Consider the following 11,751-nt stretch of genomic DNA (forward strand, 5'->3'; position numbering starts at 1 on the left):
CGGCTACTTCAATCTAGTGTATCTTAAGTTAGGAGAATTATGTTAGAGACAGCTAAAGAGAGCTTAGAGTGTCTTAAAATTAATGAGATTGAAGTCTGTCTAGGAAAAAAAATAATGCCAAAATGCAGTTTGAGCACCGGTGCAGTTTGATCACTTGCTTTACAGAAGTGATCATGCTTTATCCAGATGGAGAAATGTTGGTCTGGTAGGTTGTACACCAGCATCAAATAAGTGCGTTTCAGCCTGAAGTGCTTCTCCTTGCTCCCCTCATCCTCACACACTGGGAATGAATTGATTGCCAGTAATAGAGAGGAGATGGAAGCTTGCAGCCTGACTCCATGCTTCTGCGTAGCTGGGAGCTGAGGCAATGATAAAGCACAGCACAGGGCTTTCCAGCCTTCTGCCTCTCCAGTTTCTGGTGTCTGGTCCTAGCTCTGAGCTCCATCGCTGTGTACCTGCTTTTGGGTGACTGAGCCACATGTCTGCAGAGCCCACTGCTGTTCCAGGGTTTTGGAGGTGTACTGTGGAGCCTTCTCTCTGTTTTGTGCCATGTCCATAGAACTGTGCAGGTTTTCAGGTGGCTACTTTTTTTATAGCCACGTGCTGAGGCAGCCAAGGAGAAGGAGTATATTGCTCTTCTCCTTGTGCCAAAGATGTGCACGCATACTTTGGAGATGAGGAGTCGGACTTAGGTCCATGAGCAAATCCCACGCAGGAGGTGGTGGCTGTGGCAGCGTGTGCCTGGCTGTTGGTCACCATCTCCAGGGCAGGAGGTTTGGGTGGGCTCCCAGGAGAGCTGGGGCACCTGGGGCAAGCACAGAGCCTCTGCCCTGTGCCACAGCTGGGCGAGGCGAGAGCCTTTGGCACAGCAGTGTCCTGCCCAGCCCAGCTCTGGCTAGGGTGGGAGCAGTGCCAGGGCCCCAGTGGGAGGCTGCTCCTCCAAGCTGTGCCCGAGGAGCTCTCTGGAGATGGAGCGCGTAAAGATGTCACGAGTCAAGCACATGTAAAGGTTGCCATTTACAAGCAAGTAATTGCAAGAGTTACCACACAGCTGTCTCTGAGACAGCGCAGGATATTATTATTTATATCCAGTCCATTTGCACGCTGCTCGATGTGAGTCCCTGCCCCCAGATAGAGCCGCGATGCTGCGGTCTGCCAGCAAGCACCGACTTTGATATGGTACCTGGTTTTGCTGCATCGGTTGGCCAGCTGTCTTCCCTTGATGTGGGGGCTTTGCAGCCAGAGGAGGGGGGCTCGTCTGTCACTTGTGTGTTGGGCTACCCCATCCAGATTCTGCACACAGAGATGTCCCAACATGGGGCTTCTAATAGCAATGACAGCTGCACCTGAGCACACACACTTGCATGCACAACCACCACACATGTAAATACTTGTGCATTATTTTGTTTGATGAGCTGAATAATTGGTTGTTTACAGATCGGAAAGGGTAAGTGTGCTTGTGACCTTTCTTCGTGAGGATTGTTTATAGTTAATAATGATCCTGCTAACTATGCCCGTTTCTTTAATGGGGCTGTTTTCTCCTATGGGCAGTCGCTGTGCTCTCTGCATCCTAAATACAAAGTCCCTAATCTCTGTAGGGTAAAGACTACCAACCGATCCCAACCATTCTGAAATAGGGAACGTAATTAAACATAGGAAGTATATTGATTCCCAATTAAGCAGCAACAAAACAAATTATTTACTAGTATAATAAAAATGTTGTCAGTGTTGACAGTATTTAGACATAGAGCTTTCCTGAGTCCATTGTGTACACACATTTATAAGTGTCATATAAATAGCTACTTTTGTCAATGAGAAACATTCAGTAGAGCTGCCTGTTGTAAAATAGTGATTGCCTCTTTGGGAACTAGGCTGGTAGCAGTGAGGAGAGGTCTGTGCCCAGCTGTGGATGCTCGCTAGCACCCTTTTTCCTGACAAGGGGGTCCAGCAAAGGCAGTGGGGCTCCAGCAGGGCTGGTGTCCAAAAGGCCACCTGCCATTACAGGTGCCAGTGCCTGCACTGCACGGCAGGGCTGAGATCCTGTGTTTGGGTGAGACCTGGATCCTCGGAGGTGTTTTATATGCAGTGTAAGCATTTAAAACAGTTCAAGCATTCAAACCAGGTTGGACTTGAACATCCACCCTTGCAGACCCTGTGCCTGTGCTCCTGTGCTGAAGATGGGCAGCACCCAGTGGAGCTGCAGCACGCTGCTGGCTGCTGCATTGCTGCTGCTTCTGCCTCCCGTCCACCCCCGTCTCGGGAATGGTGCTCTCTGGAGAGATATTTCTAACTGTTCTCTTACATAGCTTGTGGTGGGTGTACTCTCTGGGCATCGCGGTTTGGATTTCCCCAACACCTGGCAGCCCCAAGATGCTTGGCTGCAGGAGCAGCGATTGCCAGGCTGCCAGTGTTTGAAGGGCAGCAAAGGGTTGGCTGGGAGCTTGAGCTGTTCTTCACCACTGGTTTGGTACTGGGCTCACCTGGCTGTTCACTGGGAGGAGGACTTACTCAAGTTTGGCGTGAGAGAAGTCAAAAATAAACCAACCAAACCAAAACAACAAAAGCACTAATGCTAAAAGCAGCTCTGTGTGCACCACATCATTGGATGGCTGTGCAGCCCCTTTGACTTTTTTGACCTTCGGATGCAGGCATGCTTTCTGTGAAGAGGAACACCACGTTCTGGTATTTTTTCCATTTCTTTAGGCTGGAGCAGTGTGAGTATGTGTGGAGCTGAGAGCAGGAATGTGGGGGAGGGGAAGGGTTTCAGCAAACATTTCCTTACCAAAACAGCCCTGACCTTTGCAGGGCTGAAGCTGTCTGATACAACAGGCTGAACCTTTCCAGACTAGAGCTCAACCTGAAATGTTTCAGAGCAAAATTGATGGCTGCTGCTTTGGCCCCAGTGTTTACATCCAGTGCTTGCCTGGCTGCTGATGTGAGGGAGGGAGAGGGCCTTTGTGAGCCCACGTGAGAGCTGTCGGGTCTCATCCTCTCATGCCAGCGCTCAGGGATGCCCACGGGCAGCGGAACCAGCCCGTAGGGTGGGGATGGATGTGGGACAGCCGCGCTCTGCGGTTTGGTGCCCGTGGGGCCGTGGAGGAGGAGTGGCGCTGCGGGCAGTGTACCCGGCGGGGATGGCCGAGCCGAGGCCGGTGTCAGCACGGTGCTGGGCAGATGGCAGCGTGTGTCTCACTGGGGGCAGGCAGAGGCACTTGTGTTCATTAGGAACAAGAGGGTCCGTTTTTCCATGCACGGGCCTCAAGTGCTGTTAATTGAAACCAAGCGGGGAGCGTTTCCCTGCTCCTACCGTGCGCGATAATGGGGTGTGGGGAGCTGTGCTGCCCGGCTGTCCAGCGGCCGGCTGAAGGAGATGCTGCTGTTGGCGTGTCCTGTGGTGAATAAAATTAATCAACTCTTCTGTCTGAATGACAGCCCAGGGACTGTACTTGGGCTCTAGCTCAGTGTGGAGTGGCTTCATCCCAGTGCAGGTCCTCTGGGGCCTGGAGCCTTCGATTCATTAGTTGTCAGGCTTGTAGGTGGATTCTGCATTAGGTCTTTAATTTAGTGTATTGCCATGGGCTACTGACCACATGACACTGCTCAAGTGTGAGCAAATCTAACAAGGATCCGGGACTGCTCTTTAATTTGGTGAGAATAACAGAGTGAATAGGGGCCCAGAGAGTGTTAATCATAAAGCAAAACTAGTTGGAACCAGGTCAGTTGGTGCTGATTTTCAGTATAATGTGGATGGAGATGGCAGCAACAGATCTGGAGCTGCAACTGCAGTGCGTGCCCTGCTGCTGCCGGCAGGCAGGGAGCCGAGTCCTGTCTGCTGCTGGTGGGCCCTGTAAGGGAAGCACCATCAGCCGCAGCATGTCAGTGAGAGCGTGCCATTATTACCAAATCCTGTTGTCTTTTTTTCTTTTTCTCTTGTCTCCTCTCATCAGCTCTGTGCTGCAGTCCTGCAGGCCCGGCACAGTGCCTGTTGGGGCCGATGGCCCAGCACGGAGCTGTGCTCAGCCCAGGAGGGTGAGCTGGGCTGAACACTGTGCCTGGCTGCCGCCCCTGTGTCCAAAATGCCCTTGAAAAGCAGAAGATGATGTTAATGAACTATGGAAAATCCAGGAGTGTAAGCTTTTTGCTCTCCTGTGGAAAGGCAGTACCACATGTCAGTGCTAGCTCCTACCCACACATACCTTGATTGCACTTGGAATCACTCAGCACAAACACCTCCCAGAGCTGCTTGATCCTTCTATTAAGTAGCATCCAGTCCCCATGGTTAGATTTGTTTCATACAATAAACAAAATTGTGCTGCTCTCCTGCTGGCTGTTCCTGGATGGGGTGCAACTCCCCTCTGCATGAATCACACAGATTTATTGCATTATATTGGAGTGGTGCCTGAGCTTGGCTGGTTTCTTTAAATCTTTTTTTTTTTTTTTTTTTAGAGAGGGGTGGGCTTTAGGAGAAGGGGCACAGAAATTCTCTGTAGTAATTCCTGTTGACTGCAGTGACCAGTGAGGCAGAACTGATCAACTGCAGGCTTCCCTGCTGCTGAACTCTGCCAACAAAGTGCTTACATCTGCTTTTATACTAATGGGAACTTTATGGACTGGTTTCCCCCTCCAAGGAGCAAATTCCAGCAAGGTCAAAATCCAGAAAGTTGCCACTTGACACCAGCAGTGAAGCCCTGAGCCAGCTTAAGGAGACAAGGTTGCACGGAGGATCTTTTGGGGCATGAGATCTAACATTATCTCATGCAACTGATAGCCTGGAACCTTCCCAAATGCTCTTGCTACAATCCCACTTCTTGGCTGCATGGCCCCTTACTTAGTCCCTGCGATTCCTGTGGGGAGAAGAGGGCTTTCTCCTGCCCGGTTTGGGAGGAGCAGGCTCTGCAGTAACCTGCCAGTTGTGGGCCCATCAGGGCTTTCCCAGATGCAACCTTGTGCCGGGGAGCTGTGCAGCCTGCCTCTGAGCCCTCCTCCGCTTAAGGCAGCGGTCCTGCCCCAGCCGCATGTGGCTCTGGGGCAGGCAGTGCCTATGGAGCCGTGCTCGTTGTCATGTATTTGGAGAGGCATGTGGAGGAGGCCCCCTGGAGCAAGCTGCGTGAGGAGCCACACAAATGCCAGGTGCGGCACGTCACTGAACTGTACCCGTCAGCACCACGCAGGCTGTGGCATGTTCATCTCAGTTAAATACAGAGGTGCAAGGCTGCGTGTTTTGGGAGGCCAGGGGCCATGCTCACCGTTAGTGTAGCTGCTTGCACGGGAGGCACCCTGTGACATGAAGTGGTGGGTGTTCCATGCAGAAGCTTGAACACAGCTCTGACCGCAGGCAGAGCTGCCTGGCGGTGGGGAGCGAGGCCGCCTGGGCATCAAGCACCCACCAGCTCTGATTTGCTCTGAGATTGTGTTGTGTGTTGGATACCAAATCTGAAACGATTGCTTTGAGGGTGTGTATCTTTTTGAGTTTAATAAATGACCATTCCCCATTAATGTTTATTAAGGTGATGAATACTTTAATTTGTGCAGAAGAGAGTTTGCAGAAACATAACTTGCATCTACACAAGAGTTACTGTTCATTTTTCAGGAAATATAATCAGTCCAGACAAGGCCTGCTGAATTGTGGCCTGCTTTGGCAGCCTGAGTGTGAAAGATTATGGACGGTCTCTGATTAGCTGTCTCTTTTTTAATCTAACGTTGCTGAGGCCTAATTGCTTTGACTTTGACTGAACAGAAGATGGTTTTCTTTGTGGCATCCCATGAAGCTGTGTTCTGTCTGTGTAGCTGCTGGCCCTGGGCATGGCGGTCAGGGCTGGGGATCCCCAGCCTCCTCCGTGCCAGTACGTTTATCCATGGGTGCACATCCCACATTGCTCTACCCAGAGCTTACTCTGGTTTTGTGCTATGTAGGGTGCTGTTGGACCCAACTTCTTATTGCTCCTTGCCTGAGCAAAAACCTGCCCTACCTCTGGTTGTGGTGCTGGTATTGAAGGTGCTTCTGCCTCCTGTCCTGTGGGGTACCCACATGATGTTCACTGGGGACCATCCATCCGGGGCAGGGTGCAGGCATGGAGTCTTGGCCTCCTCTGCTGTCAGAGGGAAGAGCATTTGGCAATGGGGGAAGATCATGCATGCAGTAATGCCTCTACTGTCTCTGGGCAGAATGGGCAAATCTTTAGCTTGTGGTATTATGTTTCCAATGTTTGGACTCCTCAACTATGAGGGATTAATGAAGAGTGCTCACACCTGCACTGGGAGCATGCAGGGTGCACTGTGCGGTATTGCACACGTGGCCCTTCTGCCACTCCTGGTCCTGTGTTAGACCAGCCCCATGCTAGAGGGGGGTTGACTGGGGCTGTGGGCACCAGCTGCAGGAGGGGAGGAGAAGGGCAGCATAGCTTGGCTGCAACAGACGAATGGGACGTGTCCTGGCACCACAGCTGGCTCCCGACATCATGCCCTGTAGGGACGCCTTGCTCTGAAATAGCAAATAGGTAACCTGGCCCATACCTGTCTGATGTCCTGGCTCTCTTTCCCCTGCAGTGGCTGTTGAAGAGCTTAATAAAGCTGGAGAGAGGCAAGAGCTGGGCAGGACCTGGTATCCTGCCTTGTGCAAGTGGCTCCAGCAGCTGCACTGCTCCCTTCCTGCTTCACCAGATCGCAGCAGTTCAGGATGTCCTCTGCTGGCTGCCCCACGCTGCCTTGCAGACCCCTGTGTGGAGGCCGTTCCCTCTTCTCCTTCATTCACCTTGCTCAATGCTTTCCCTTATTTTAGCTCTTTGGAACAAAGCCCACGCCATCCTCCAGGCCCCCTGTGGCATAGGAATGGCTGGGGTGTGGCGATGGGGTGAGGACAGGAGGCTGATGGAAAGGAACAAAAAGTGCCCGTGGCAGGGCATGCAGGAAGGCAGGCAGGGAGTTCGTCCTGCCCCGCATCCTGGGGGGCTCGCTACTGCACAGTCCCCAGGCTCAGGGGCTGCGCCTTGTCCCCAACCAAGCCCAGCTCTGCTGTGCAGCCCACCAGAGCTCTGGCATGAGAAGCTCGCTCCTGGTTGCCAGAGATGTGGCTCCTTTCCTCGCAGCCTGCAGGAAGGGCCCTGGTCCCTGCTCTGTGCCGGGAGCTGGGTGCTTCCAGAGGCCAAGCACCAGCTGCAGCAGCCTGTCTCCCCATATCCTCCTGCTGCAGTCTGTGGCGACAGCTGCCACTAAACCAAGTGAAAGGCGATTTCAGAGCAGGCAGCAGTGAATGAATTCTGTTTTTCTCAAGCATTTAGTGTTGCTTTCAGTTTGCTTTGATGATGTCTTCTCACAACTAGTGTAAACAGACTGCGCAACAGGGAGCACTCACATGTGTACAAGAAGCTGCACATGAAAGGCAGAGGCATCTTGAAAGCCATAATAACGCTCTGAGTGCCAGTTAAAGGATTTGTCACCAAGAGCACTTTACAGATAGAAAGAACTTATTAACTAGTGTGACTAACAGCTTGCAAGGTTTAATTGATGTGTGTTTGTTGTCCTTTTATATCTCTCCCCCTCGTCTTCCTCTTGGCACTGATTCCAGCAGCAGCCTCTGAGCTCTCTGAATAGGTACCAGAATGAAAGCAAAGGCCAAGCACTGCCCTGGGTCCTGGCCTGTGGTCGGGCTGGGGCTGCATCAGTCCCAGGAGCTTCTCCACACTGTCCTGTTCCCATCCAGGAGCTGAGGCTGGGCTTATTTTCTTGCTCTCTGTTCTGTTATTCTTCCCTAAGAGATGCTGAGTTTTTGAAGATAAAGCTTTTCAATGCATGAATAGTATGGATAATTAATGTTTCTGCCAGACAGACTGCTCATTGCAAGATTGATTGACTATTAAGGTCATAACGCATAAGCCACCCACACGAAACAAACAGTCTAATGTTAGACTTCAGCTTAAGCTGCGAGTTGGTCAGCTGTCCACGGTCACAGTGGGGGCTTCCAGTCATCTGTCAACAAGTGATTGATTGATGTGGACACCTTCCAATCTTATTCTGATTATTCTCAGCAGCTTGCCTGGTGGCCATTTTTCAGGAGTTGGCAGCATTCAGACCTCCAAGACTCAATGCAGCGACTGCATGGGGGTTAACCCTTTCCTTTGATCTCAAATGTCTTTGTTATGGGCAACAGCAGCAGCACATGAGGGAAGGACTGTTTTTATGAGCCCTGATTACAAAATATACTGGGAAACTCCCCGTGATCACATGTGAGAACGATGCTCTGACTTACAGGCATTTCTAATTAACTTGGCCCAAGTAAAGCTGCAAACGGGATCTGCAGAGAATCCATCTGGAGCAGAGCTGATACAGTGCTTTGTAACCCACCTTCTTCATCACGCTGTCTTTTGTGGGCAGTTTAATGTGCCACAGAATAAACTGTGCCTCAGCACCCCAGCAGCAGAAAGGCAAATTCTAATAAGTCAGGTAGGAGTGAGTTTGGTATTGGAGAGGGGAGGAAAGGGGAGAATTAGTTGTAATTGTTCTGGCATGAAAGACAATGAGTTGGAGAGCTCTGTTTTTAAGGATAGCTATGAATCCACTAGGAGAAATTAATTGTCTGGATGCTTTCTGTATCTATACATGAAGATTACATAGATTTTCTCTACAGTATTTTATGTTCATGTTATGCTTTGTATGTGCACATGTGTGTCAGTGGGAAAGTGAAGTTACAATTATGCTATGTAGTGTATGTTTACAATATATAAGCGTGTTAGAGGTTTCTTCGGTAGCAGGCTTTTATTGCAGATTTCCATTTTCTTTTACATTTTTCAGCAGTTTTAATTTAAAGGTTTTTGTTTGTTTGTTTGTTTGTTTGTTTGTTTTTGAGGGTTATGCCACCTGGCCTGCTTACCTTCCTATTCACTCTCCATCCATGGTATTAGCTTTCATAATGTACCCTAAAAAGCCTGCCATGGGGAAACATCAAGAGCCCTTTCTCCTGCATGAGTTAGATCTTTATGCAACTCAAGTGCATCATTGCATTTTTATGGTGCATTCTAAATGCTGTAACTTAACCGAGCTGGCACAGAACTATTGTGCACAGTAGGAGAGCTGTGTTGAACTGTTGTGGGTTCTGGTGCACTGGCATGCATGCATTGGGATCCCAGCACAGACTCAAGACCCTTTACGGTCCCCTAGCAATTGGCTACAGTCTGATTGTTATTTTTATTTTTTTCATGGAAGATGCTGCAGTAGGGCCATGGTCCAGGGCCCCTTAACATCAGCTTGTCTGCAGCCACTGGGTCTGAAGCCACAGTACACTGCTGTTAGCTGGGCATTTGTAACTCGTTGAGTTTTGCTAATCCAGTCTTCTCTCCCTCCCTTGCAGGCTGTGATTCGACCCAGAGCCACGTGGATGCCCTCTCAGACAGTGTCCCCAAGCAGCACCATGCTGGCCTTGTTGCCGACTGTCTGCTGGACTCCAAGGATCATCTTCCAGCACACAGCTGGGCAGCCTCCCACTCAGAGCTGCTGCACTGGGCCGGGTCGCTGGCAGCGGCACTGACCTGCACCTAAGCAAGAGCACGAAGCCCAGACACCTGCTAGATCCAGCCGGCTCCCAGCGGGAGGCAGAATGGACAAGAGTTTCAGCTAGCCTTTGCCCACAGGCAGGTGCACCATGGCCATGCTGACAGAGAGTGAGGTGGGGTGTACATATCTTTGTGGAAGGTATACTGGGGACTAGTGCCACACTGGGAGGGCTGATTTAGTTGCATGAAAACCACCAGCCAGTCGCTTTTATAGAGATTGTCTCCCAAAGACATTTTCTGGAGAAAGGGTGCAAAGCGCAGAACTTCAGTGTGGCTGGAGATGCTGACCAGCCCTTCCTGAGAGGAGGACCCTCTCCTTATCCACAGCAATGGTGCAGATGGGGTGGCGGCATCAGCAAAAACCTCCCTGGGCTCCGCTCCCACTCCCACTCAGGCTCTAAGGTAGTTGTTACCCATCTCCCCTGCTGCCGGTTGTGCTGAGCATGGGGCTGCCTTAGCGCCTGAGGCCCTGTCCCCTGGTCTGTTGGTGCTTGGCTTGGCACAATGCCTGCCACATGCCAGGCAGGACCTCCTGCCTGCTGTGTGAAGGTTGACGTGAGCTGCCTGCAGCCTGGCCAAGCAGCCAAGGGCTGGGAGTGAGGGCAGACTTGCAGTGCTCCCATCTCTGCCGGAACCTGCAAGCCTCGGTGTCCCTGTGGTATGAGCCCAGCCAGCGTGGCCTTGGGGCTCTTCCTGAGGCAGCATTGGTATAATAACACTGATGAAAAGCTGATTAATCCTTGTAAGTGAGCAGCAATAGCTTTCCTCTAGAACTGAAGAGATTACCACTGATTTGTCATCCTGATTGTTTCAAAGAGAGGTGCAATTAGTTGCTCTAATTTAGCTTCGCTTCTCACTGAGTGGCATGACAACTGAGATGTAATCAGTAGATTTGCACACGATGGCTGCCACTGATGGGTGCAGCTGTGCCTGCCACCATTTCACATTCAGAGGTTGGTCACCGAAATGGTGGAGCACCATGTGCTCTGTGCAAGGGCCGAGCTGCAGCAGGATCTGACCCGGGGCTCACAGGCAGGGGCCTTGTTTTTGCAGCCTGCTGAAGGAGGCAACAAGAAGAGCGCTGCAGGAAAGGCTGCCTGCCCTAAGACATGTCTGCTCAGGCTGTGTGGCCCTGGGTTGTTTTCTAGGACTAGTCCAGAGGTGAAGGTAGCCCTCCCTGGCCCAGCGGAAGCTTACCCATCTGCAGGCTGGGCAGTGCCTGTCCAGGTACTGGTGCTTGCCTCTTCCATGTTGGCTTGTTTGGAGCAGTCCTTCCAAGGGAGACAAACACAATTCACTCTCCGTAATGGCTGCCTATGAATGATCTCATAATGAAGCAAGTGCTTAAGAACCAGGCAGCTGCATTAGGCAAAATGTGTGTGCTTAAATCCGAGTATCAGCAGTGCTTTTTCCTACTGCCATGAGCAGCCTTTAAGCCATGAGGTCGTGGCTGAATGCACCTGAATGGTGCTAACAGGAAGGAAAGGACCTCCTCTTAGAAAAGTCACTTTGTTTCCTCCACGACTTCACTGAAGATGCTGTATGCTGTTTGACAGACCAGCATAGAAGATGCAAGGATAAATACGAGGAGAGTTGATCCAGGTTAGAAGAAGAGGAAGCCAGCATTTAATGGCAGTGGTCTGCTGTAGAATCCATCCCAGCGTGCTCTCAAAATGAGCTCTGTCAGCATGGCCAGGAGGAGGACATTCCTCCTGGCTGCCACCTCCTCCCTGCGTGGTGTGGTCCTGGAGACAGGCAGCAGGAACAAGGGCTTTGTGGAGCAATCGTTGCTTTCACATGTCAACAGCCCTTCCTTTGAGCTCTTGAAGAACTGGACTGAAGGCCACCACCGCCTTCTGCTCCTGCTGAAGCCATGGCTTGCTGAGGTCCTGTGTGAGGCCCGAGTGGGCCTCCTGTGCTGCAGGAGGCTCATGAGGAGACAGCAAGAGCAGTGAGTGCCTGCAGGGACCCCAGTGCATGGCATGTTCTGTTGCGTTGGGTGTGGGCATGACGGTACACTTAGGATGTATTAAAAAAAAATGCATGAAAGGAAACTTGTTTTCCTTTCTCTGCCTCCTGGTTATTGTCCCTCTCTGGGTGGAGGGGAGGGGAACACATGGTATTTCAAAGTCTGTCCGTTTTCAGTGAAACAAGCATAAAAATTCAATTAAAAATGAACAAAATAAAGATGCTTTAAAAACAAAAA

At 51.1% G+C, this 11,751-nt stretch overlaps 1 protein-coding gene across 1 annotated transcript in view; it reads left to right on the forward strand.

Annotated features, from left to right (window-relative positions):
- Window positions 1-11,751, forward strand: part of MN1 (MN1 proto-oncogene, transcriptional regulator) — a 108,967-nt gene extending 97,216 nt beyond the window's left edge. The window contains exon 2 of the mRNA XM_035340156.1: window positions 9,344-11,751. Coding sequence (XP_035196047.1) covers window positions 9,344-9,531 — 188 coding nt within the window. The 3' untranslated portion in view covers window positions 9,532-11,751. The remainder of the gene's footprint in view (window positions 1-9,343) is intronic.

This window comes from Oxyura jamaicensis, chromosome 15 (assembly GCF_011077185.1).
Source record: "Oxyura jamaicensis isolate SHBP4307 breed ruddy duck chromosome 15, BPBGC_Ojam_1.0, whole genome shotgun sequence".
Classification (NCBI taxonomy): Eukaryota; Metazoa; Chordata; class Aves; order Anseriformes; family Anatidae; genus Oxyura; species Oxyura jamaicensis.